Source organism: Brachycentrus maculatus, unplaced genomic scaffold (assembly GCF_059751285.1).
Source record: "Brachycentrus maculatus isolate JH-2025_06_01 unplaced genomic scaffold, ASM5975128v1 h1tg000602l, whole genome shotgun sequence".
Lineage (NCBI taxonomy): Eukaryota > Metazoa > Arthropoda > Insecta > Trichoptera > Brachycentridae > Brachycentrus > Brachycentrus maculatus.
In genome coordinates this window covers 843,257-867,693 of record NW_028281341.1, presented here as the reverse complement: position 1 = coordinate 867,693, position 24,437 = coordinate 843,257, and the positions used below count along the sequence as shown (strand labels likewise).

Genomic DNA, 24,437 nt, shown 5'->3' with positions numbered 1-24,437 from the left:
CGCATCAGAATAGAATCTCTGTCTCTTTCCTGCACCTGTTACGAATCCTTTGTTCAATTGGCTGTATTGAAGCGTATACTGCCATCTATCGGGCTTCGAATAATACAGTTTACTGGGGTAAAATACATCCTATAAAATTAAATTGTACGGTAAATTTGTATTTTAAAAATTGCTTAAATAGTTTATTTACAAAAAAAAAGAATTGACTTCCATATTTTCAAATAAATGAAACGGGATAATGGGTTGTATTTGGTGATATAAAAAAATATTAAAGACATGTTCTGAAACTGCGAATAGATGGTGGTGTAATAAGAGGGAAATTTAAATTCATTGCTTGAAGTTGATCGAATGTTATTGTTACACAATTTAAATACTTAAAATTAGCCTGGTTATATACATTTCCGTTAATAATTTAATTTTTTATTTATTCTGTTTTAATTTCCTTATTTATTGTTTATTTTTAAAACCATCATAACGCTAAGAAATATCCAAATGCAATTTAGGAAAACTTCATGCGTCGGAACAATAAGATATATTCGCCAATTTCTAGTACTAAAATGTATTTAAACATTATCATATTTTAGTTACTGGACATTTTTGTTTAATTTAAACCATCTTTGTATCAACAATAAGGATAGAGACGCACCTGGCAATTTTGCAGGTAAGTTTGTTTATGTATATTATTATTACCTGAAATCTGAACCACTGTGCTGCCACCTGTAAAAACAAAATCAAACGAAAGTGGTAAAAAACAATAAAACGATTGCGTCGGCAGATGGTGTCCGTGTCCGTGAATAAAAAAGAAATCAAATAATAAACGTCTGCACAATAATGTTATATATTCCTTTCATTATTAAATTAAGTATTTTTTCTTAATTCTTAATTATTTTATTCCTCGTAAAACATATCCTTCGTAACAGTTATATTAATGCACTCATAGTTTGTAACCGTATCTTGTGGTCACCAAGCAACGGCCATCGGTGTTTTGTAGTTTTGTTGACGACAGTCGGGAATGGACGTTGCGCGATTCTCGCTCCACATGGGCGTTGTCATTTCTCGTAGATAACGTCCGATAGATTAGTCATCTGTGATAAATATAATTCAGACTTGATAAAGTATAACGTGCATTCAGTAGTAAATCGCCATCGATGTGCCAGTGATAACCTACCTGCGAATGTTTTCGTAACACCTCGTTACGTATGTTACTTTTGAAGTTTGTCAATTTCGTTAGTGAAACTTGTGTTTCTTTTTCATAATGCTATCGCAGCTATGATGTTAGGAGTCATAGCTTGTAAATTTCGGACGAATTGCGGAGTTTTATCAGTGCATAGGTAGTTTATGTGGATTTTAATTTTGGTCAGGTGAATTTGATTTGTTTGGGGGCGAGCCTAGAAAGGACAATGGCCGCCGTGAGTTTTGTGTTATTGTGTTTATGTTACCTGCGTTGTAGTTTTGCCCAGTCGAATCCGGGGTCTAGTAATAGAGTTTATAATAAAGACGGTATTTACATTCCTCCGAATCCTGGTGATAGTGACTATAAGACATACACGTACAATAACAGAAGATATGGGCAATACATTCCACCTGGACAGCAATATAACCCCTACCAGCCCCAGTATCACCCTCAAGGAGGGTTTCCATACAACCAGGATGTTCCATTGGATGAGAGGTTTAAATATAACCAGGTGAGAAAACCGTCCAGATTATTATTTGTATAAAAAAATGTTTACCATAGCGCCATCAGTCATCAAGAAGTATGTATCTAGATAAAGAATGACGAATGATTCATTCAGAATTTCAGGTATAGAGAAATGCCAATAAAAACGTCACCTTCGGTTTTTTTGTCGAACTGTTAGGAAATTATTGAAAAGGTTCATTTGATTTATTACCTTATCAAAACAAATAAAATATGTCTTCAAGATAAAAGTGCAAATTTAAAACAAATACAGTTTTTTCTTTGGCATAATGTTTGATTTGAAAAAAAGCTGAATTCGGTTTGAAAAATATGAATTTGAGTAAAAAAAATGTTAATTGGATTTGTAGATGGTTAATTTGATTTGAAAAGGGTGAATTTGATTTATTTAAATACCAATTAGATTTTTGGGAAGGTGAGTTTGATTTGTGGGAAGGTGAATTTGATCTGTGGGAAGGTGAATTTGATTTGTGGAAAGGTGAATTTGATCTGTGGAAAGGTGAATTTGGTTTGCAGAAAGATGAATTTGATTTGTGTGAAGGCGAATTCGATTTGCGGGTAGGGAATTTGGTTCGAAAAAGGTGAATGAGATTTGTGGGCAGGTAAATTTGATCTGTAGGAAGGTGAATTTAATCTCTGAGAAGGTAAATTTGATCCGTGGGAAGACAAATTTGATTTCTGATAAGGACCAATTGTTTTGCTATGAAGACAAATCTGATTTGCTGATAGGTGAATTCATGTGTGCAACAAACTATTGCTCTATATGTAGATGCACCGATGTAAAAAGGTAATTTATTATGACCCAATAATTTTTTTTCTTCTGTTTATTAATGGCATACGTAGGAATAAAACATAACAATTTCCCAACTAATGGAACCTTTCCACTTAATTTTATACTTGACCTTTGGTAAAAATATTTACCAATTTTCTCAAATTTGAAGATACGCATAGTTTTCATTGTTCTTTGAGTGTGGGAATCCGATGTGATTCTACCAAGATTCTGGAGGAACGGTCGACTAAAGTACAGTTAATTATTCAGATAAAGCGAAATCTCGCTTCTTGATTGTGCATGCGTGTAAAATAAGATCTTTTTATTCGAGTAAATACAAATTTAGGCGAAACGTTGTTCCAAGTGTCTGTTTTGCACTGAACAAAGATCGCTGGTTTAATATAACCGATAAACCAGATGTTTTTCATAATACAGTGGTGCCTCACACAACGAACTTAATTCGTTCCAGGAGCAAGTTCGTTATGCGAAAAGTTCGTTATGTGAAACGCGTTTTCCCATAACAATACATGTTAAAAAAATAATTCGTTCTGTAGCATAAAATATGGTAAGATGACATAAAAAAAAGATAAATTTTTATCAGCACTGCCAGCCTCACCATGCATATTAACGCTGTGGATTCCATACCTTTTCTTAAATCTAAAAAACCACCCCCTGCTGGCTTTGAAATCTTCTTTATTATCTTGATTGCTGCTACTTCCAGGGATGTTTTTCTTTAGATCTTCATAAATTATCTTGGCCTTGTGACAGATAATATCTTGGGTTGTTACGTCACCTTTCACCTGCCTGTCCTTAATCCAAATCGCTAATAGCCTCTCCATTTCCTCGTGGATTGAAGATCTATGTTTTTCATTAAATAGTTTTGATACTCCTTTGGCTACTTTGGCTGATTTTATTGCATCATTGTTTGTCAAAATGGTGAAAATGGTGGTCTTGTTGAGGCCAAACTCTTTGACGAGGTCACACTGTTTTACCCCACATTCACTCCTTCTAATTATTTCCTGTTTCATTTCAAGAGAAATCACCTTCCTGCTTTTTTTAGAACCCATCATATAAAAAAAATGTTGAGTTTATCGCGTACTGCTCAGTGACTAACGACTGCCTGCGCGGAAGGATGCAATAAATCGGCAGTGATCGTGTGAAGTGGGCGACTTCGTTGTGTGAAGCGAAGTTCGTTGTGTGAAGCGAAGTTCGTTGTATGAATCATGAAATGAACGAAAAGGAAGTTCGTTGTGTGCAGCGTTCGCTGTGCGAGGCGTTCGTTATGCGAGGCACCACTGTATTTACAGCTTTTGACATTTTCCAACGGGCATATGAAACTTATTTATACCACTACTATTAATACCATCACCCCGTTTCCCTGTACGGGTAGTCAGAGAGGATAGAACGTCACATCGATCCTAGCTTCCTCTTCATCCATACATCTAGCCATATGTAACATGTCCTCTGGTAAAGAACGCTTTTGACACTTTTTCCTATTGATCTTGTAGTGTTAACTCTTTTTGTTGTTTCTGTTCTATCCTTCCATTAATATTTGCCAAATATACTCTCTTAGTCATTCTCTCGTCATCCATTCGCTCCACATATCGCTCACTCCTTTCAACAACGTCATATATCAAAAATCGTCAATTTTCAGTTGTGCATGTTTTCGGAATGCCCAGAAAATGTACTATATCCCAGCAAAAGCGGCGTGTTTTAAACATTATATTTACCCGCTACAGGGCAGAAAGTGTTTTTTTTTAATTTTGAAGAAAAGGTATTGTTTAATTATTTTTTAAAATATACTTAATATTCTTCAAATGGAGAAAAAACCTTCAGGTTTTACCTAAAAGGATCTGTTGCAAAGTAAAAAGTTCAATAAGTGGCTTGATATTTATTTTTAATACATTTTATTATATTCTTAAACTTTAAAAACGATCTCCTGAAAAATCAAGTTTTTTGATGTATGACGTTGTTGAAAGATGTTAGCGATATGTAAAATAACGTTTCTTAATATTTTCAACTATCCCCAACTCAGCCCTACAATCCTTATAAATACATATTATATCTTCATTTTAAATTCGGTCAATTTTAATGTAAAATTTCCACACATTCGTCTAAGGGATCGCACTTTTAAAATTATTTAGTCATCATATAACGAAACTAACTGTAAAAAGAGCTGTCCATAAATGGATAGCGGAGGTTGGTAGATCTGAAACAGATCGTATCATTCGGCCATGTCGTACGTATTTGATTGCATGTCAAAAACAGGTTTCTTTCATGTAGTTTTATAAATAAGTATTGTAAAATGTGCCCTCGGTACAGGAACACTTGGCGACGGCACATTATTGTATTTTTTAATTATGTGTATCATGGAAAATAAATAAACTAATAAAATAAGGTAAAATCATAACAACAAATATATGTATATATTTTTTTAATTTTCGCTTTTAAGGCCTTACTCGCAATAATAGCATTAGTTAGCGTCCGACAGCGCTTAGAGCCGGACGTCAGTTCACGCCCATTTTTTTAGAATATACATAGCGCTTTTTTTGTTTTTTTAGAACTTATATTGAAAACTCCTTACTTTCAATAACTTGGTTCTTTTCAAAACCATATATTTATTTCTGTATGAATGAGCTATCCATAAATGTCGTATTTGATTAGATGTCATTAACAATTTTCTTTCATGTAGTTTTATAAAAAAATATTGTAAAATGTGCCCTCGGCACAGGAAAACTCAGTGAGGGCACATTATTGCAATTTATTTTTTGACATCTCATCAAAGATGAAGAAGAATATGGAAGTCTGGGCATTTACGGGGCTTACGACCGTCATAGGCTGGTTTAAGTGATCACTTTACACACGTGTAACATTCACCAATTCTACCCATTATTGACAACCACACTACTCAAATTCTTGGAAGTTCTATATATATAAACCAATTTAGAAACCTTGTTCATGAATCACTAGAACTTCACTAGAGACATCTATTGGTGAGATGTAAAGAAGCTTTTTATTAAGCAGAAACTCTTATATTAGTATGTGAGATCCGAATCCTGGATTATAATCACACACATGAGAAACGCCAGAAAATACCATTTTCATTTTAATTTGTTATTATGTGTTTGATAACAAATAAATAATATAAGGTAATGTCAAAACGCAACAATATTTTGTTGTAGAACTTTTTGCTTTTAACCACCCTAGTCTCGGGTTATTTTCAGACATATTTTTTACAACAAACAGGTAAAAAAATCACAATGTTTGTTGTCACAAAATATTGTCAGGGATAAAACCTGACAAAAATTTGTCAGTGTATCCGGTACGCAATAAATAAAATTGGCAGTGCACAATGGAGTTCTGGTTCCAACCCTTATGTATGGAAGCGAAGCATGGAGTTGGCAAAAGAAAGATGAAAGCAGACTGAATGCAGTTGAAATGCGATCCCTCAGACGAATGTGTGGCAAAACGATGTTTGATAGATGTTCGAATGATGAAATAAGGAAAGAATGTAAGGCTGAGATAAGCATTATCGATAAAATTAAGAAAGGTGTGTTGAGATGGTTTGGACATGTGGAGCGTATGAGTGAAGAAAGAACGGTTAAACAAATTTATGGAGCGAATGTAGTTGGAAAAAGAAGCAAAGGACGACCGAGGAAAACTTGGCACAATCAGGTATGTCAAATACTTGAAAGCGGCCGGGTCAGGAGTCGTAATAATCGTCGGGTATGTATGAGGAGATGCATGAATGTAGAAGAGTGGTGTGGCGTTCGATTCTCTCTGCCTACTTCTGCGGGGAAGTGGCGTGATGGTTAGTTAGTTAGTTAGTTAATTAGGAACATATATCTTTTCTCGTGCGCGTAGGTCATACGGGTTAGCGCGGAATGGTGAAGAAAACCGCGCGTATCACGTACGTTCGTATGTGTAGGGCGGTTAATTATCATTACGATGAGAATGAGGCGCTTGCAACACGTAACTGAATAATGTGTGGAGGTTGAGGAAGTGAAAGACGTATATCAGGAGTCACGCCAGATGACAAATCATTGTGACCACAATGAGTTTCTTTATAACCACTACTATGACTAAGAAAATTATGTATTGCAATTAAATGTATAAAACTATAGGTGCCTACCATACATACATTACACGCGTTGTACAATATACGTCTATCCATACTTAGTATTTTATAATTTATAGAAAATATTTTTAAAAATTCATTATGAATCACATGTGAATGTGCTACATATAATGTGCTACATCTAATGCGAGGTTAGTATGAAACGAAGGTCAAATATATATATTTTTAAATAAGAGAAATATTTGTGTTATTATTATTTACACAAATATTTCAATTTCATACTATTTCTGTGAGCCTAAGCGGCTCATTATTATAAATAGGTATCAAATTGCGGTAGAGTGGATTCGAACCGAGAAACTCTGACTTAAAGAGTCCGCGACACTAACCACGGGACCACAACCCGACACTTTGATTCCAACTTCATATAGATTTCTTCCTACATATGCATTAGGGTGGTGACTGACCGGAGTCATTTCGTCGTAACGTAACACGTTACGATGCGAGCATTCGTATAGTCAGTACGGCGAGTCGAGCGCTCCATCCATAGTTTCGGATGCTCGCTGATACGACGTTACGTTACGATGAAATGCTCCGGTCAGTCACCACCCTTAGAGACTATGGCTCTGACAAAAAGGAATACAGAGAATGTCAAATGCACACAGCGATCCATGGAAAGATCCATGCTTCATATAAGCCTAAGATATAAAATAAGAAATTATGAGAATAGCGGATATCATGGATCGCATAGCAAGACTAAAGTGGCAATGGGCAGGACATGTTGCGAGACAAGACCCCACAAGATGGACCCCTAAAATTTTAAGATGGAGACCTTGGGGGAATAAAAGAAGCGTCGGAAGACCTCAAAAAAGATGGTCCGACGACAAAGCCGCTGTGGGGGGTAAAAACTAGCTGCAAGCATGAACCAACCGAAAAAAATGGAAGAATACGGAAGAGGCCTATATCCAGCAGTGGAGGACAGAGGGCTAAAGAAGAAGAAGACCTCTATCCGCACCCAATGGTGCATAGGGCACTGCATCGTATCGATGTTATCTGTGTTATCTTGACCATTTTTTACGTGAAGGCAAAGAAGGCAAAGATTGATCATCTTGCGCTTCAGATATCAGTTCAGAATAATATAATTATAAATATTATAGTGAAAAATCACTAATATTTGTTTGGACCCTCCTGGGACTCGAATCCCTGATATTGATTTGCAGGAAGAAAATGCCGATTATAAAAATTCTCTACGAAATTCACTGATTTGGTTAACTCGTTCTGTACGTCGAACACAGCTCCCGTGTCCATACAAATATTGTAGCCACGCGTTGAACACGGGAGTCGTATTGAATAAAGACAATGGTTCTTAGCCGGTTTGAACATGAAGGAATACACTTATTTATGCTGTTTAAATAGAAAGTACAATTTGATTTTAAAAAAATTGAGAGTTTGCGAATTTAAGTTTATCTGTATGACATTTTAAACTCATTGAACGTATTAATGTAGCAGTTTTTTTGTCTGCGCTTTTGTATTGTATAATTTTTAATACATATTTTAAAATGCTGACATCTCGAATAGAAAACACTAATGTTTATTTATAACGAGGAAAAATAGTTACAATTTCAGCCTTCGGACCTTTTATACGTTAATATCTATGTACGTAAATTTATGTCTAATATTGTAAAATAAGTACGCGTAAGAAATCTTGAGTGCCCTAGCCATTGCTGCTATTCTTATTTCTCTATTCTATCGTATCCGCTATTTCTCCTCCGTTTCCTTTCTCATATAGCATTAGCGTCCTTCACTCTAGTCCCGGCTAAAAACGACTTAGTCGTATCAAAATTCTACGTAACCGGCCGGCATGTATTACTAGATGTATGTGAAGGAAGCTAGGAATGTATGTTAGGATAGACGAGTGTGGCGTTTCATCCTCTCTGCCAAACCGTTCAGAAACGGCGTGATAGTAGTAGTAGTAGTCATTAATCCGCCTAATTTTAAAAGGGGGCTCGCGCGAGCCCCCGAGAGCCCCTTACAGCCCACCCCTGATTTTACTTCATTGCCTTCATACTTCAAATGTAAATAGAGCGTATTTTCATTCCATTTTATAAGCAAGTGCGTTTGCTGCTCTGATAATGTACTTGTGATACGTTTGTATGATTGAAAATGATAACGGATGTGGTCGTGTAATTATAATATTGCACGGCGCAACGATTTTATGAATTGTGAATGGTACATTATAATTAAATAAATACACATGTCCGCGCCTATATCAATTTGTAAATACGTCTGTGCAGTTGGAGGCGTCGAAAATTAAACAGGGGTGCCCATAAAAATTGACCGAATTTTAATTTCGTCTATTTTTAGGTTAACAAATCGCGAATTGACGTGACATTTGATTATAAGTTTATTTACGTAAAACGTTATTTAGGTATCAGAATAAATATTCAAATAATTGTTTATTTTTGGCGAATCACATAAATACAATAGGATTTTTTTCGTATAATTTTTTTTTTTAAACTTAAAATTTCGTTATTATTATTTTTTTTTAATATCAACATGTTTTTACAAAATGTTCTTTTCAATTATGTTTATTCGAGAAACGTGTTTTAAAAATGTCAAAAATAAAAGGCTTTTTTTTAATATAAAAAAATTAAAAGTCGTCACTTGAAAAATATTAATATTATCAGGATTATTTTATAATTTAAAAAAAATCATGGATGCTATAAGCCAAGAGAAAATAACACAATAAGCAGAGGGAACACCATAATTGTCTGTGCATTAAGCTATAATCGTACATTAAAATATTGTCAAGACTTCATTATATCCAATTATTATGAAATAGTACGACATAACTATGTAACAATGTTATAGGGCTTCAAATGCATCTCTTGAAAAGTTGCAAATTCAAATTGTGGCATTGATCTTACAAACATGCAATTTGTTCAGATGGAGCCATACTACACATGTATTGCTATACATATTCAGTTCTAACCAAATATGGAACAGTACTAGTTCGTCTAAACATAGCCTTGCTGAGTCAAGTATAAAAATAACCATGCAGTCCAACTCTTGATCGATTGCTAATGTCTGACCCAGTTTGACGTTTACCTATTGTTTCATTAATATTGTTTTTTTCCATGATGCACAGCCTCCGATTGATCCCAACAACCCTGATGCAGTGTTCCCGGGAGTTCTAGCCGGGTGGAGGGAGGACCTTCAGGGTAAGGAGAGAAGAGACTCTCGCCAGCTTCCCCGCGATGTGTTTGTCACAACCAACTATGGACAGGTGCAAGGGTTCAAGGTAAATATATTTTCCATTTTATACTTTGAGGTTTGTAGTAAATCATTTGTAAATCCCATAATATGTTTCAAAATATTATGGAGATTAACTGGTTTAGGGCTGAGATTTTTTTTATATGTGTGCTAAAATTGTTGAAGACTTTGTTGCAAAAATGATCCTTTTTATTAAGTGTGTGTGAAATTAATATTTTTCTGAAATACTGACATACTTTTATATACAACATTTTGAGTGTGTCCAAATACTTGTTCACAAAATCTGGATTATCTCCAATTACAGGAGTTATTTTCATATTATTTATTAACATCTCATCAAAGATGAAGAAGAATATGGAAGTCTGGGCATTTACGGGGCTGACGACCGTCATCGGCTGGTTTAAGTGATCACTTTACACACGTGTAACATTCACCGATTCTACCCATTAATAATAATGGGTAGAATTGGTGAATGTTACACGTGTGTAAAGTGATCACTTAAACCAGCCGATGACGGTCGTCAGCCCCGTAAATGCCCAGACTTCCATATTCTTCTTCATCTTTGATGAGATGTTAAAAAATAATACTTTTATATATTTAAAAAAAAATTTCATTCATAAAAATGTGTCAAAATCATGTGAAATTGGCTTGTCATCGGTGTTTTCAATATCGATGTGCATCCTCCAATTGGTAAATATTCTAATTTCATCGTCACTATCACTCTTTTGAGTATAACAAACATTTTCATGCGATGTTTGACAATCGCTTTCAACATCACTATCGGACGAATCTGGCATTGTAAGAGAAATACAATTTATTTGTATTTATCACTAAAAGTTAATTTATTTGTGAATATTATTTACAAATTGGAATATAAAAAAGGCGTGTACACTGTGACACAACCTTCCAGTTCGACTGCCAAAATACACTGGCGTTATTGTCGGTATATCGACGGCCGCACTTTTGGCAAAGTATTTCATAGCCGATATATAGATTCTCAGCACTCTAACAGTTAAAGCAAACAGATAACAAAAAAATGACTTTGATTTATCGTAGCTATGTAAATATAAGTTTTTCTGAAAGTAGAGTTATATAGGAAATGGAACCTTATCATGATCAGATCAAGGTAGTGAGTTTGGTCAGGTTGCTGGTCTAGCACCACCAGTCTGACAACTTAAGCATCTTACAATTTCTAGCAATGTTACATGTTGTTGTATTTTCAGGTTTACATGTATGACAACCCCGACCCTGACTCCGGTTACCGGCCCTGGGTCACCCCTGTGGAGAGAATCCACGGAGAGTGTAGCGCCTTCCTCGGTATTCCCTACGCCATTCCACCAGTCCTCGAGGGAAGATTTAAGGTAAATAGAAAAATATTCCATAATACACTAGAGGCTCTATAAATTTTACGTGTCTAGTAATTTGGCACTCGACATGTAAAATTCAGCTCAAGAAGTACCTTCAATTACCTCCAAGAAAGTATTGTTGAACTGTGCACTGATTAATGTGAAAGCCTGTATTTTCATTTTTATTCAATCTTTTAACCACCACGGCCAAAACAAGCAGTCTTTATGACGCAGACCATACTAACTATCCAACTGATTTCATTGGTCTAAGTCAATATTAAAACATGGAGAGACATCTTTTGGGATAATTTTGACATACTAAAATGTGATACAAGAATATGCAACAAAACGATGTATGATAGATGTTTGAATGGTGATATAAGGAAGAAAGAATGCAAGGCTGAGATAAGCCATTACCGATAAAATTAAGAAAGGTGTGTTGAGATGATGGGTTTGATATGTGAATCAAATGAGTGTAGAAAAAAGTAAAACAAATTTATAAGACAAATTTGTAAATAGGTGCAGAGGAAGATTTAGGAAAACTTGGCATGATCAAGTATTTCAAATACTTTTGCGTGATCAGTTCAGGGGTTGTAATAATCGGCGAGTATGTATGAGGAGATACATGAATGTGAAGGGGGTGAAGATTGTTTACAGAGACAGATTGGTGTGACATTCTATTCTCTCTGCCTACCCCTATGAAGAACAGGTATGATGGTTAGTTAGTCAAGTTAATCAGTTAAGATGTGACTACGATTGTATATTCCAGGCACCACTGTATGAATATCTACTGTCAATTAAAAGATATAATAAAATAATATCTTTTCTCTCTCCCTTGAGTATGCTAATACCTAAAAGTAAAATGAACCCTCTTCTAGTGGTACGGAAGATCTGCTGATGACAGTCAACAGTCAGGCTTCTGAAGAGTTTTATGTGGTTTTCTCCCAGTAATGAGCAAATTCTGAGAAGTTCCTGATTGGGCCACACTCGATTATCCCTCCTGTTCCCAACACAGATAAAAATAAAACATCTTTATTTATATTATTTTTTGACATCTCATCAAAGATGAAGAAGAATATGGAAGTCTGGGCATTTACGGGGCTTACGACCGTCATAGGCTGGTTTAAGTGATCACTTTACACACGTGTAACATTCACCAATTCTACCCATTATTGACAACCACACTACTCAAATTCTTGGAAGTTCTATATATATGAATCAATTTAGAAACTTTGTTCATGAATCACTAGAACTTCACTAGAGACATCTATTGGTGAGATCTAAAGAAGCTTTTTACTAAGCAGAAACTCTTATATTAGTATGTGAGATCCGAATCCTGGATTATAATCACACACATGAGAAACGCCAGAAAATACCATTTTCATTTTTATTATTAAGCTTATAATTTGACCAGATAATTTATTTACAACATTTTGAGTGTGTCCAAATACTTGTTCACAAAATCTGGATTATCTCCAATTACAGGAGTTATTTTCATATTATTTTTTGACATCTCATCAAAGATGAAGAAGAATCTTCTTCATCTTTGATGAGATGTCAAAAAATAATATGAAAATAACTCCTGTAATTGGAGATAATCCAGATTTTGTGAACAAGTATTTGGACACACTCAAAATGTTGTAAACATCTTTATTTAGTTACAAGAAACATAAATCCACTTAATGATCTATAAACCTTGTACGTAATAAGCAAGGTAAATAATTTATTGTAACTGCAGACAGTCGGTAGAATTCCATATTGAATTGTTGGGAAATTTATCCAAAATTAAACAAGGTTTATTGAATTGAATTCTACATTTATTTATGTATATGTTAATATGTGACGCGTTTCGTCTTATTAGGACATTATCACACACTCTCAGAGTGTTTGAAAATGTCCTAATAAGACGAAACGCATCACGTATTAACATATACATAAATAAATGTAGAATTCAATCCAATAAACCTTGTTTAATTTTGGATATATTACCTAACAAGTTAAATAATAAATTCTACTCCCATCTAAAAAATAAAATACCTAAAAGTAGCTATTTGTCACTAATGATTGTTTTTATTAATTGTAGCCCCCGCGCCCGCACCGAGGCTGGCAGCTCTTGCAGGCTGTAGACTTTGGTCCGGCGTGCCCCCAACCAGTGCGCTTCACCGGCGCTACCAAGGGTGTGCGAGATATGGATGAAGATTGCCTCTATCTCAATGTCTACTCTCCTAAAGTAAGCTTACTGTAAAGCAATTTAATATTAAAAAAAAAAGAATTATGATAAAAATCCATCTGATAATTGAGGATATTGTGACAAGCATAGAAGACTGGTTAAAATACTAAATAATTTATAATTTACATTTGAAGCTCTAACTTTGTGATTTGCCATTTTATAATTAAACTATAACTTTGTTTTAAAATCACTATAAATATTTTATTGTAACTTAATTATAATGTCTACCGGTTTCAAAGTTAACCGCTTCTTTATCAAGATAGTATTAATCAAGAGTATTAATCAGTCTTGATAAAGAAGCGGTTAGCTTCGAAGCCGGTAGACATTATAATTAAGTTATAATAAAATATTTATAGTGATTTTAACAAAACAAAGCTACATTTTAATTACTACTAAATATTTTAATTAGTTCTGTTTAAATTTGTGATGATTTTGATGGATTTTATTAACATTGTTGTCGGGTGGTTTTTTCATCAACCCCAATTCTACTCCGATCTGTACAATGTTTTTTGGCATCTCGCGCTGCACCAAAAGTAAGCACATAGAACACTTATAAGCGTCTCCAGCTCTCTGCCAATAGTATGTAAAAGACGCTTTTAAGCGTTTCCCGCAAACAAAGTTTTAAGTTAAAAATGTTTTGTTTAGAAATTGTTATAAATGGCCTCAATATTATTTTATTACATAATCATTGTACTTATGTATGTTGGTTTGTATAGTGAATCACTAAAAATGTCACAATGGTCAATCCTTTGTAGTGGTGAAGTAAATGTTTGAAACAAAATATGTCACGAAAAAACACATACATATTAAGGTTACTGTTTAGGTATTTACATGAAACAAATAAATGCATTGATCAGCGTTCAAATATTATCAAACTATGTTAAGTAAACAGAATTTTTTATATTGTTAAATGAAACATTAGGTATATACTATTATCGATACAGTTTTTTTAGCTACAATATTTCTTTGTAAAAATACATTAGATATGAGTGAAATGCACCAGCAGAAGAAAAAGACCACTGTAACGGAAAGGAACAATTAATTCACCGTAAGGATCTCACTTGATCTTGCTAACATCTTAATTGGCTAAATTGAACAAATTAATCTCATGACTTAGCTAACTTCAATGGTTCAAGAATACTTTAACCTTATTTTGTCTTCTATACACAATTATTTTTTACTTTATTTTTCATGTAATATAACATCATCGGCTTTAAAAAAACTTGCCATTTATGTAAAAAATTAAACACATAATTACTCCCAGCATACTGAGATTCACATAATTTTATATAACATTAACATAATTTTATTATTTTGCTACTTTAAAATTATCTAAAATAAATATTTAAAAAAAATATTGCTTTTTGATGTGAATTTTGGTATCAGACTTATATCTCAGTATTGAAAAGTGATGTAAATTTAGAAAAGTCATTAATGCAATGTTTTTTATATAACGTTGCATTAAAATCGTAAAATATATATATTTTTTAATTTCTTGTCGTAATGCACATATTAATTTGCTTCTCAACCAGCAATAAATTCCATAATATTACGGTTTAACTCCAATTATCCCGATTAATGAGTGCCGAATGTGATCTGAATATGCAAAATTTACCATAAGGTGTTTTTGTTGCATTGGAAATAATACAGAAAATTGGTATTACACTAAAATTTTACACAAGCATGTCTAGCAAATTCAATAAGTAAGTAATCCTGAAAGCTTTGGCGAAGGAACTCAATTTACAGGCAACACGGCTTCCAGCGCCTTATTTTCTCAACTACTGGCCTACTGCACGCAACTAAAAGGCCTACTGCACTGCCAATATACAAATATACAAAAAGTAAATGAACTTATGGTTTTCTTTTGCTAGACTGAAGCGGGAGTGGCTCAAAAATATCCGGTGATGGTGTACATCCACGGGGGTGACTTCATCAGGGGAGCCTCCAACTCCTTCCCAGCACATATCCTGGCATCCTTCTACAATGTCGTTGTGGTCTCCATCAACTATCGCCTTGGAGCTCTTGGTAAATATTTATCATTTCTACTTTTCACTTTTAAAAAAAGTACTTTAAAAAAAAGGATAAGCGCCGTGGCGTAGTTGGATAGACTATGAAACTGGCGTTGCAGGTTTGATTCCAGCTGATTGCAAAATAATTTCAAGAAAGATTTCTTTTCAATTGGCCTGGGCGTTTGTGATATATTTTTTACATTTACCTTCCCCATTCTTACTATCCTACCAGCAGTCAAGACTTTAAAATTACAGGCTTTGCGGGTTATTCCTTTAAAAAAATTACATCTTATAATTTTTTTAAAACTTAACTTGTAACTCTATATCTACCAACTGGTCATTACGGCCGATAAATATTTTTTTTTTTAATCTTGAAAATATGGGCTGAAAATATTTTTCTGGGTGGGTGTGGCTGTCTGAATTTTAAAGTATTTAAATTATAAACTGTTAGAATTTGGAGGTTTTTGAATTTTTTAATGTCAGAATTTAGTATTTTGTACTGTTGTAGTTTCATTTTGTAAATTTAAATGGCTCTCTACCTTGTGCATCATTAGAGTATATATTGTTCATCATCCGTGAGAAATACAATAATTTGTCCGTGGCAGGTTTCCTGAGCACGGCGGATTCCAACTCCCCCGGCAACTACGGACTGTTGGACCAGGCGCTGGCACTAAAGTGGGTACACGACAATGTGGAGTTCTTCAACGGAGACAGAAACACCATCACCCTGTTTGGGCCGGGCGCGGGGGCCGCTTCCGCGGGGCTGCTCATGGTCGCCCCGCACACCAAGGACATTGTCAACAAGGTCATTGCTCAGGTACAGTACACTTGTCTCTTCTATCCTCAGATGCTATACTTTATTCCAGGCATGAGCGACCTTTGCTAGGTCTGAGGCTGAATTATCATTGTGTCCTAGTCAAAAGCCGGACCAAATTATGGAACATAATAAAGTTATATTTAATAAAATAAAATACGTTGCTACTTCTTATATTCATATTTTTATTTATATAATGAAAGACATTATATTAATATTATATACTGATTACAATGTAGTGTGAAGATTGTACTTGAACTTGAATTAAGAGACTATCAATATTGGTGTTGGTATTCCTTAAAGGTAATCGTATAGAATTTTCAAGGTTTTCATCTGCTATCCTCGTTCCAATTTTTATTAAGTGTGTTTTATCCTAAAAAAAAACTGTTCACACGTATAGTCATACAGGAGAAAGTGACCAAGTGCATTTTTTACAAAAACGTGATTATTGACTTTTTGATATCTTACTAGCTTTATTTCGTCCTGAAAAAATATTATTTTAAACTTAGAAGAATAATATATTGACTTGTTAAAAATGACTAACTGCATTGATGTTTATTTTCTTGCAAGCAAAATTGACTTATATAGCCCTCCTGAACATTTTACGTTTTGTTAGTTGGTCACTTTCTCCTGTACGACTACGATATATGCTGCCAAAAAGACAAATGATTTTTCTTACAAATGCCCGTAAATTTGTATATTCTTCGCCGAGTTGGTTGAGGGCTGGACAAAATAGCTCAGCAGGCCATTGGTTACCCATATATGCTTTATTCCATCTAAAAGTATTTGCAAATTTTTCATGTATTTGTACTTATTCCAGAGTGGTTCGGCTCTGGCCGACTGGGCCCTGATAGTGGACAAGTACCGAGCTCAGAACACCAGTCGAGTGTTCGGGCAGCTCCTCGGCTGCTCCATCGAGTCCTCGTGGAAGCTCGTCAACTGCCTCAAGCAGGGCAGGAACTTCTACGAACTGGGAAATGCCGAATTCCAGGTATGGTTCTTCAAATCAATAAAATTATTACTGTCACAATAAGTTTTGCAGCAATAACTCATAATGTAATGGCGTCCAATGAGTTTTGTGTAAGGGTTTGTAATATATATATTTGTTTAAATCTAGCTTCTGACGACTATCTTCACGTATTTTGTTGCTAAAATATTCATTCAAACCCTTATCCGCACCCCAGTGGTGAATAGGGCACTGCATCATACAAACACGGTGTTATCTTGATCGTTAACACATCATGAAGGAAAGGTGATCAGCCCTCCGCTTCAGGTCCAGTCCAGGGTAATATGGAATGAATATTAAAGTGAAAAAATCACTAATATTTATTTGACCCCCCTAGGAATTGAACCCGAGACCTCTAGAACAGTAGCCGAGCGTGCTGACCATTACACTACGGAGGCGGACAAAATACTACTAAACATTCACCATTGAGAATATTTTGTGTTAATATTATTAACTGTACGAACTTTAAAGATTGGATTCCCATATAATAACGGTCGAGGTGCTATTTAGAGCTGCCCAAGACAAGGAAAATTACTCTCAAGTGATTGTTGAGGTTAGGAGGACCTGGCATGACACATAAAGAAGAAGATTCCTATATAATTTTTTTCCAAATAGAAAATATGTTTATTCTGACATTGTGATTATGTGTCCAATCTCAACTAGACTCAGCTTGTTTAATGAGAATTTGGTTTCCCTGTTACAGCCGCACGTGGGCCTGTTTCCCTGGGGCCCCGTACTGGACGTAAACTTCACGTACCCAGGGGACGAGTGGTACGAGGGCTGGCGCGAGCGGGACTGGGTGTTCCTGAAGGAGACCCCGGAGCAGCTGGTGCGGCGTGGCCACTTCAACCGGGGCCTCTCCTACATGGCCGGCGTCACCATGCAAGAGGCCGCCTACATCATATGTAAGGCTCCTTCCAGCAACTCTCTCCTCATTCTCCTTCAAGCAACTCTCACCAGAAACTGCATACAGCTGCTTTGGTCTGTATGTTCCCGATAGTTACCTAAGACAGCGTCGGCATAGATTGTTTCACATTCCTATACACAGGACCAACCTACCGATGGTTATGCCTGTAGAAAGAGCTACCTCTATGTTGAACAATATCTCATTGGATATTGATCTGTTCCATGTGTCTGAAGGAGTTTTCCGAAGCGGGATTCTTCTACACCTTTAGCAATAGTTCTTGCATATATATTATTTTGATGTATTTTAATGTATGATGTATTTAATGTATTTGATGCTTTAAAAAAAACTAATTGGAATATATTGAAAATAAATTGAAATAAAACCACCTAGAGAAACATTATAGCACATTTTTTGAGGCAACATTGTGAAACAGCACTTTATTTGAGGCAACATTGTCTGGAGATTATATAACCTCCAATTCCAACAGCAGTTTCTATCTTGCTCATCAGGTGATTGAGCGTTGTGGCCCCTTCATCTCTGTAAGAAATAGGCATTGAGTAGTGAATTTGTGTGCCAAAAAAAGGAACGATTCCTTAATATCTATTATTTGAAATTGAAATCTCAATACAATAATAATAATAAATTAAGATAATTTATTAAGCGCCATTTTTGTTAAATATTACCTCAAGGGCACTTATAATATAGACAAAAGTTTTTCTGTATGGCCCACTTTACTTCTGTATATCACATGTTTATTTTTGGTTGGTAGGATGATATTGCTTTGTAGCAATAAGCCCGCCAATGTACATTTATTTTCTACAAGAACTCTAATAGATAAGAATAAGCATTTTGTATCCGGCCATCCTAAACACATCCTCCAAACTATTTTCATCGATTCCTTAATGTTTTGAAACCGTAACATTTTTCTTCCTCCTGTTCCCCTTCCTTTGATTTTCTCCATCTTATAACTAAGAAAAGGTGATACAGTTTGTGTCTAAAAACTTGCCTTAGTCTAAATCCAAACTTAACAAAATAAAACCAAGCTTAATTTATTTTATTATTTGCAGCTGAAAATGAAACTCTGGCGCCATACTACGAAATCAATGAAAAATTCTTTGATCAAAAAATAAAAGAACTGGTCCTACGTTTCAACTATACACTCAATCCCATCGGAGTGTACGAGGCCGTCCGCTACATGTACACTTACTGGCCCAACCCGCACAACACTACTCACATCAGAGAGCAGTATATCCATGTAAGTTATTGAATTAGTATTACATTATGACGTACGATAGAAAACATCTCCTATCCTTATTGTAACTTATTTGGCTTCAATTCAAGGGTCTCCACTAGGTAGGTATTCTACTTATACAAGAGTGTTCTGGCCAAAGCTGCTATTCTCTTTTACCTCCCTTTGAATCTTCCTCCATTTCCTACAAGGTAGACAAAAAAAAGAGGTTAACAGGATCCTCTTCAAACCTTCAATTCATTCCTATTCAAACTTAACACCTTCACCGGAGAAATACAGTCAAATTTTGCATTGCACATCAAGAAAGAAAGAAATGCTCTTTGTCTGTTGCCATCTCAATCACTCTTTACATCACAATGCTGATTTAAGACTTAATCCTGATGAGTTTTAATACATATTTTATTTTGAAAAAGGGCAGGTTTTTTATTTCTAATATATGATATCGAAATATACTAAATAAAACTGACAAAGAGTCCACTAATGTCCATACACATAGAGCCACCCTGCAAGAACACATTCAACTACCTCATAAAACAATATGTTAAAATCAGTTTGAGGTATTTGTTCGTAAAGGTGCCTGTACCAGGTATGGGCAAATCCGCAAAGGCCCATTTTTTTGCCCGTATGTGGTACAGGCAAACGGTCAATTTATTGTAATGATCTGCGACTGACAGTAACAAGTTACTTCTCCTTTCAGTTACTGTCGGACTTCTTGTTCCGCGCTCCCTCCGACAGCATGGTCAAGTTGCTGCTGGAGCACAACGTCCCCGTGTACAGTTACGTACTCAACACCACGGTGGAGGCCCTCAAGCTGCCCGAGTGGAGAAAGGTCCCCCACAACATGGAGCAGTACTTCCTCACCGGAGCTCCCTTCATGGATACCGAGTTCTTTCCCAGCAAGTGGAAACTGGACCGCCAGATGTGGACCAACAACGACAGGAACATGAGCCATTTCTTCATGAAGGCGTACAGTGATTTTGCAAGATACGGGTGAGGATTACTATATTTTCAACCTACTATGGAAATCTTATTATTCTCTTTAATCTAACATGTGCAATGGTTTTTTTTTCAGCAATCCCTCTCGTCAGCAAATTCTGGGACTTCATTTCGAAGTGGCTCGAGCGGGAGAACTCAAATACCTGAATGTCAACACGACATACAACTCCAGTATCTTGCTCAACTTCCGACAAACTGAATGCGCTTTCTGGACCAATTATCTTCCGACGGTTATAGGTCATCTTGTGCCAACCTACCCGCCAGTCACTGAGGTAAGGCCTACAGCGCATACCTTTCCTCATTACTTTGTATGCTGGAATACACTGCATACATTTCCTTATTCCTCTGTATGCTAGAATACAGCGCATACCTCTCCTCATTACTCTGTATGCTGGCACACAGCACATACCTTCCTCGTTACTCTGTATTCTGGCACACAGCACATACATTTCCTAATTCATCTAATTCCTCTGTATGCTGGAATACAGTGCATACTTTTCTTTATTTTTCTTTGTGTTGGAATACTGTGCATACATTTCCTCACGTTTGATTCCAGTTCTGGTGGGAGCCAAAGGAGCCGCTGCAGATAGCGTTCTGGAGCATGTCGGGCGCGTGCCTGCTGCTGGTGGTGTTCCTGGTGGTGTGCTGCCTGCTGTGGAGGAACGCCAAGAGGTAGGTACGCAGGTCAGTGCCTCTCTACATACAAATCCATGTAGCTGGGCAAGGATCTATCCACCATTCCTCTTCTTATTATTCCACTACATACTTGTCAGACCTTTTAAAATAACTAAATATTCTATTTTTTTGATAATTGAGGACATGGATTGAACAAAAAAGCAATTAATTATGATTTATAATACTTATCCTCAAACAATATGAAGTTTTGATTAAAATCCATAGAAATTAAGAATAAGGGGATTTATCTAATAATTTCTTTATTTGATCATTGCTATGAATTTCACCATAGACTTGACTTGATATGGATAATTTTTGTGTAAGTTATACAAGTAATTCAAATAAAAAGTTATTTTAAAAGGTCTTCCATATCTTGGTGATTTTATCATAAGTATTTTATAATTTTTAAAGCGTTACCAGGAATATAGAAAAACTCATTCATATATGCATCAAAATACTGAATGTTTTTTTATAGATCTGGTTAGCGTATACATATTTATATCTTTATCATATTGAACTCTATATTCCACGCTGAGTATGTACTATATATGTGAGAAAAAAACTGGACTTTTGAACACATTCTAAACTGTTTACAATAGAGTCTGATCACATAAAAAAACCTAAAAATTACAATGAAAATGGTATGTTTTATTTTTGTACGATTTTACAAAAATTTTGTAACCGCATTTTAAATATGTCTCTTTCAAATTACCTTTAAAAGGACATTAACGGATGCTTTGAAATCTGTGACATTGCAGTTGTTGTGTTTTATTCACAATACTCCGTAGATACAAGTACTTATGCATCATAGGAAGTGCTAACCGTCTTATTCAGTTAGTAGTCTCAATGCAGTTTGAAGGAACAAATTCCGGAACGCACGGAAGATGTTAGACAGTAAATGTATTGTCATTTTTTAAATTATCCAATGATAAGTCACTTTCTGTTTCCTATTTTTTTAAAGAGAAAATTCTTAGTGAAGATATGATTTTTATACGTTTATAGTACTGTAGAACGGGGCTTGAACTTTGATGTGTTACTTGAGCCCAGTACAAAAAAATCTGTATTTGGTCTGCAATAATGAATGTATCGTGACAATAAGTGTCACCTGTCAGGGAAACAATGAATCATGTCGATACGTTCATTATTGTAGACCAAATAAAGATCTAAATTTTAAAAAATGTACTGGGCTCAAGTAACACATCAAAGTTCAAGTAGCCCCGTTCTACGGTAACATCATAAGAATCATGAAAATATGCTTATTAAATTATTGAATTTTACCTTCTATGTGTACATAATTGGTTGTGGAATTTTGAAATATGTACATAAAATTTGAAGAATTATTTTTACCCACTTATTAAATTATTAAGGAACAATATATTTGAATGGTGTTTGTTTCACTTGCATGCAGAGCTATTCCGAGGAAGATACCAATTATCATTAAGCAGTAACGTATAATCTTTCTATTCTAACTACACATTGCAATCTATGAAACTTTCTGCTTTTTGGATTGAATCAAATATTTTTTGCACCTGTTTTGTAGTAGTTTTTCTTTTCAGTACTTATATTTTATGATTTTTTGTTTTTTGTTGTTGTTGTTTCAGTATGTTTTTATTCATTAAACTTCTTGTACAGAAGCTTCATGTACATACATATTGACCTCCAATAAAGAAATAAATACACAAACAATACATGGTTTCTTAATTTTTTTTTTTTTTTAAAAGAGGAGTATTTGTGTTTTTGTTATTTATAAAAATACTTTACTTTTATATTATTTCTGTGAGTTAGCATCTCATCATTAGAAATAGGTATCAAATTGTAGTAGAGTGGGTTTGAACTGAGAAACTCTGACTCAAGAGTCCGCGACACTAACTACGGGACTGTAAGTGCATTTATTATTATTATTATTATTATTATGCTTGAGGTCCCAGTTTTGATTTCCAAGGTGATCAACATAAATAAATATGATTTTATTACTCTAAACCAAACATATTTTATATAACTGGAATAGTACCTGAAGCGTAGGAGTGAACACCTTGTTTTCATAAGATTCATGATTGTTAATAATTTAAGTATAATTATCTATTTGGAGCAGTGCCCATACACCATTGGGAGCAGAAGAGAGTCAGAAAAAGGATGAAAATGCATGTTTTTATGCATTTCATAGTCCAAATGTGTTCCAAGGTAAGTTTATCCAATTCCAACCTGTTTTTTCTTTATCACGCAGAGAGGCAGATCGTTACTACAATGGGGACGTTTTCATGCTGCCCGAAATAGCTGACGATGGAGGCATCGAGAACACGCACCGATCACGGGACAACGTCTACGAATATCGGGACAAGCCCCTGCGACCGCAGACTCTCTCCCTCTCCCGGCCCAACAGTCAGGCGTCTTCGGGCAGTGCCCTGTCTCTCAAGGAAGGGAACTACGTGTCCAGCAGTCCCAACCCGTCCCGCGCAACTCCGCCCCCCAAACCCAGAGCGAGGCAGTCTGTAAAGACTCAACTTGTCCAAGGAGTTCCGCAGACTCAAGTCTGATCTTAAATTTTTACCATTTTTGTTAGTTACGGGGTGTAAAATGAGGACGTTAGTAACAAACACGGCTCGGAGGCCCAATTTCTATACCTATTAGGGGCATTTTTTTAAAAAAAAACTCACAAAAAAAAACATTTACGTTAGGTACATATTGTATCGTCACTTGCGCATAACGGAATGATAATTTATTTTCAAAACTGTTTTTTTTTCTTTCTGCCGAACAGTTAACAATGAGGGCCGTTTGTTTTAGAGATTCGTTTGTTTTATGATGGAGAATTTAAAAAATGATTTTTTTATAAACAATAATGATGTCACAAATTATCTGTTGTTTGCGCTATTTGAGTATAGAATTGAGATATATATATAATATAAAAAAAATGAGTCACTTCTTTTCCCAATAAATGTAAACTTAAGTTATTTGTCCCCCTAATTAAGTTACCGAATTGGGCAGCTGAGAAATGTTCACAGATTTTAGAGCTATCTTAGAAACCTTGAACAACAGTATATATTTAATTAGTCTATGGTAAAATCCATGGAAATGATTGCAACATAAAATCTGTATCTCAATAAACTTATCCATGGAATTGTTGGAAACGCTGTCACCATTTAAAAAATATTTTAACATAAAATAGATTTTTACTGTAGAACATTCTTTCAGATGCTTTTTTCCTTTTGAGAGATCAGTTTGTCGAAGATTGTAAGATGTGGATTGTCAAAGAAAATCTGTATTGTATGTATTTCTATGGATTTTAATCAAGACTCTTCTTCATATGCTTGAAGTTAGATATTACACTCTCTATGGTAGCACTAAGAAAACAGGTATTTGAACATTGTTTGCTATCAATTATCTCAATGTTAATTCCA

General features: G+C 35.1%; 1 protein-coding gene across 3 annotated transcripts; it reads left to right on the top strand.

Annotated features, from left to right (window-relative positions):
- The first annotated feature begins 987 nt into the window (after positions 1-987).
- LOC148301141 (cholinesterase-like) lies at positions 988-23,675 on the top strand. 3 transcript variants are annotated; one of them, XM_088273742.1, is made up of 13 exons: positions 988-1,685; positions 9,686-9,838; positions 11,034-11,171; positions 13,240-13,386; positions 15,258-15,411; positions 16,001-16,212; positions 17,030-17,200; positions 17,919-18,120; positions 19,190-19,377; positions 20,069-20,361; positions 20,444-20,639; positions 20,924-21,039; positions 23,267-23,675. In XM_088273742.1, exons 1-13 carry the CDS (start codon positions 1,401-1,403, stop codon positions 23,574-23,576), a joined length of 2,565 nt encoding a protein of 854 aa, XP_088129868.1. In that variant the 5' UTR covers positions 988-1,400; the 3' UTR covers positions 23,577-23,675. The 3 variants fall into 3 exon arrangements, with proteins under 3 accessions (XP_088129868.1, XP_088129869.1, XP_088129870.1); XM_088273743.1 differs by having other exon boundaries at positions 20,924-21,051; XM_088273744.1 differs by having other exon boundaries at positions 20,924-21,043; positions 23,267-23,406.
- The last annotated feature ends 762 nt before the right edge of the window (positions 23,676-24,437 follow it).

Coding starts and splice junctions, on each gene's coding strand:
- LOC148301141 (XM_088273742.1), top strand. CDS start 1,401: ATGGCCGCCGTGAGTTTTGTGTTATTGTGTTTATGTTACCTGCGTTGT. Junction 13,387..15,257: donor TCAATGTCTACTCTCCTAAA/GTAAGCTTACTG, acceptor TTCTTTTGCTAG/ACTGAAGCGGGAGTGGCTCA. Junction 15,412..16,000: donor CTATCGCCTTGGAGCTCTTG/GTAAATATTTAT, acceptor TGTCCGTGGCAG/GTTTCCTGAGCACGGCGGAT.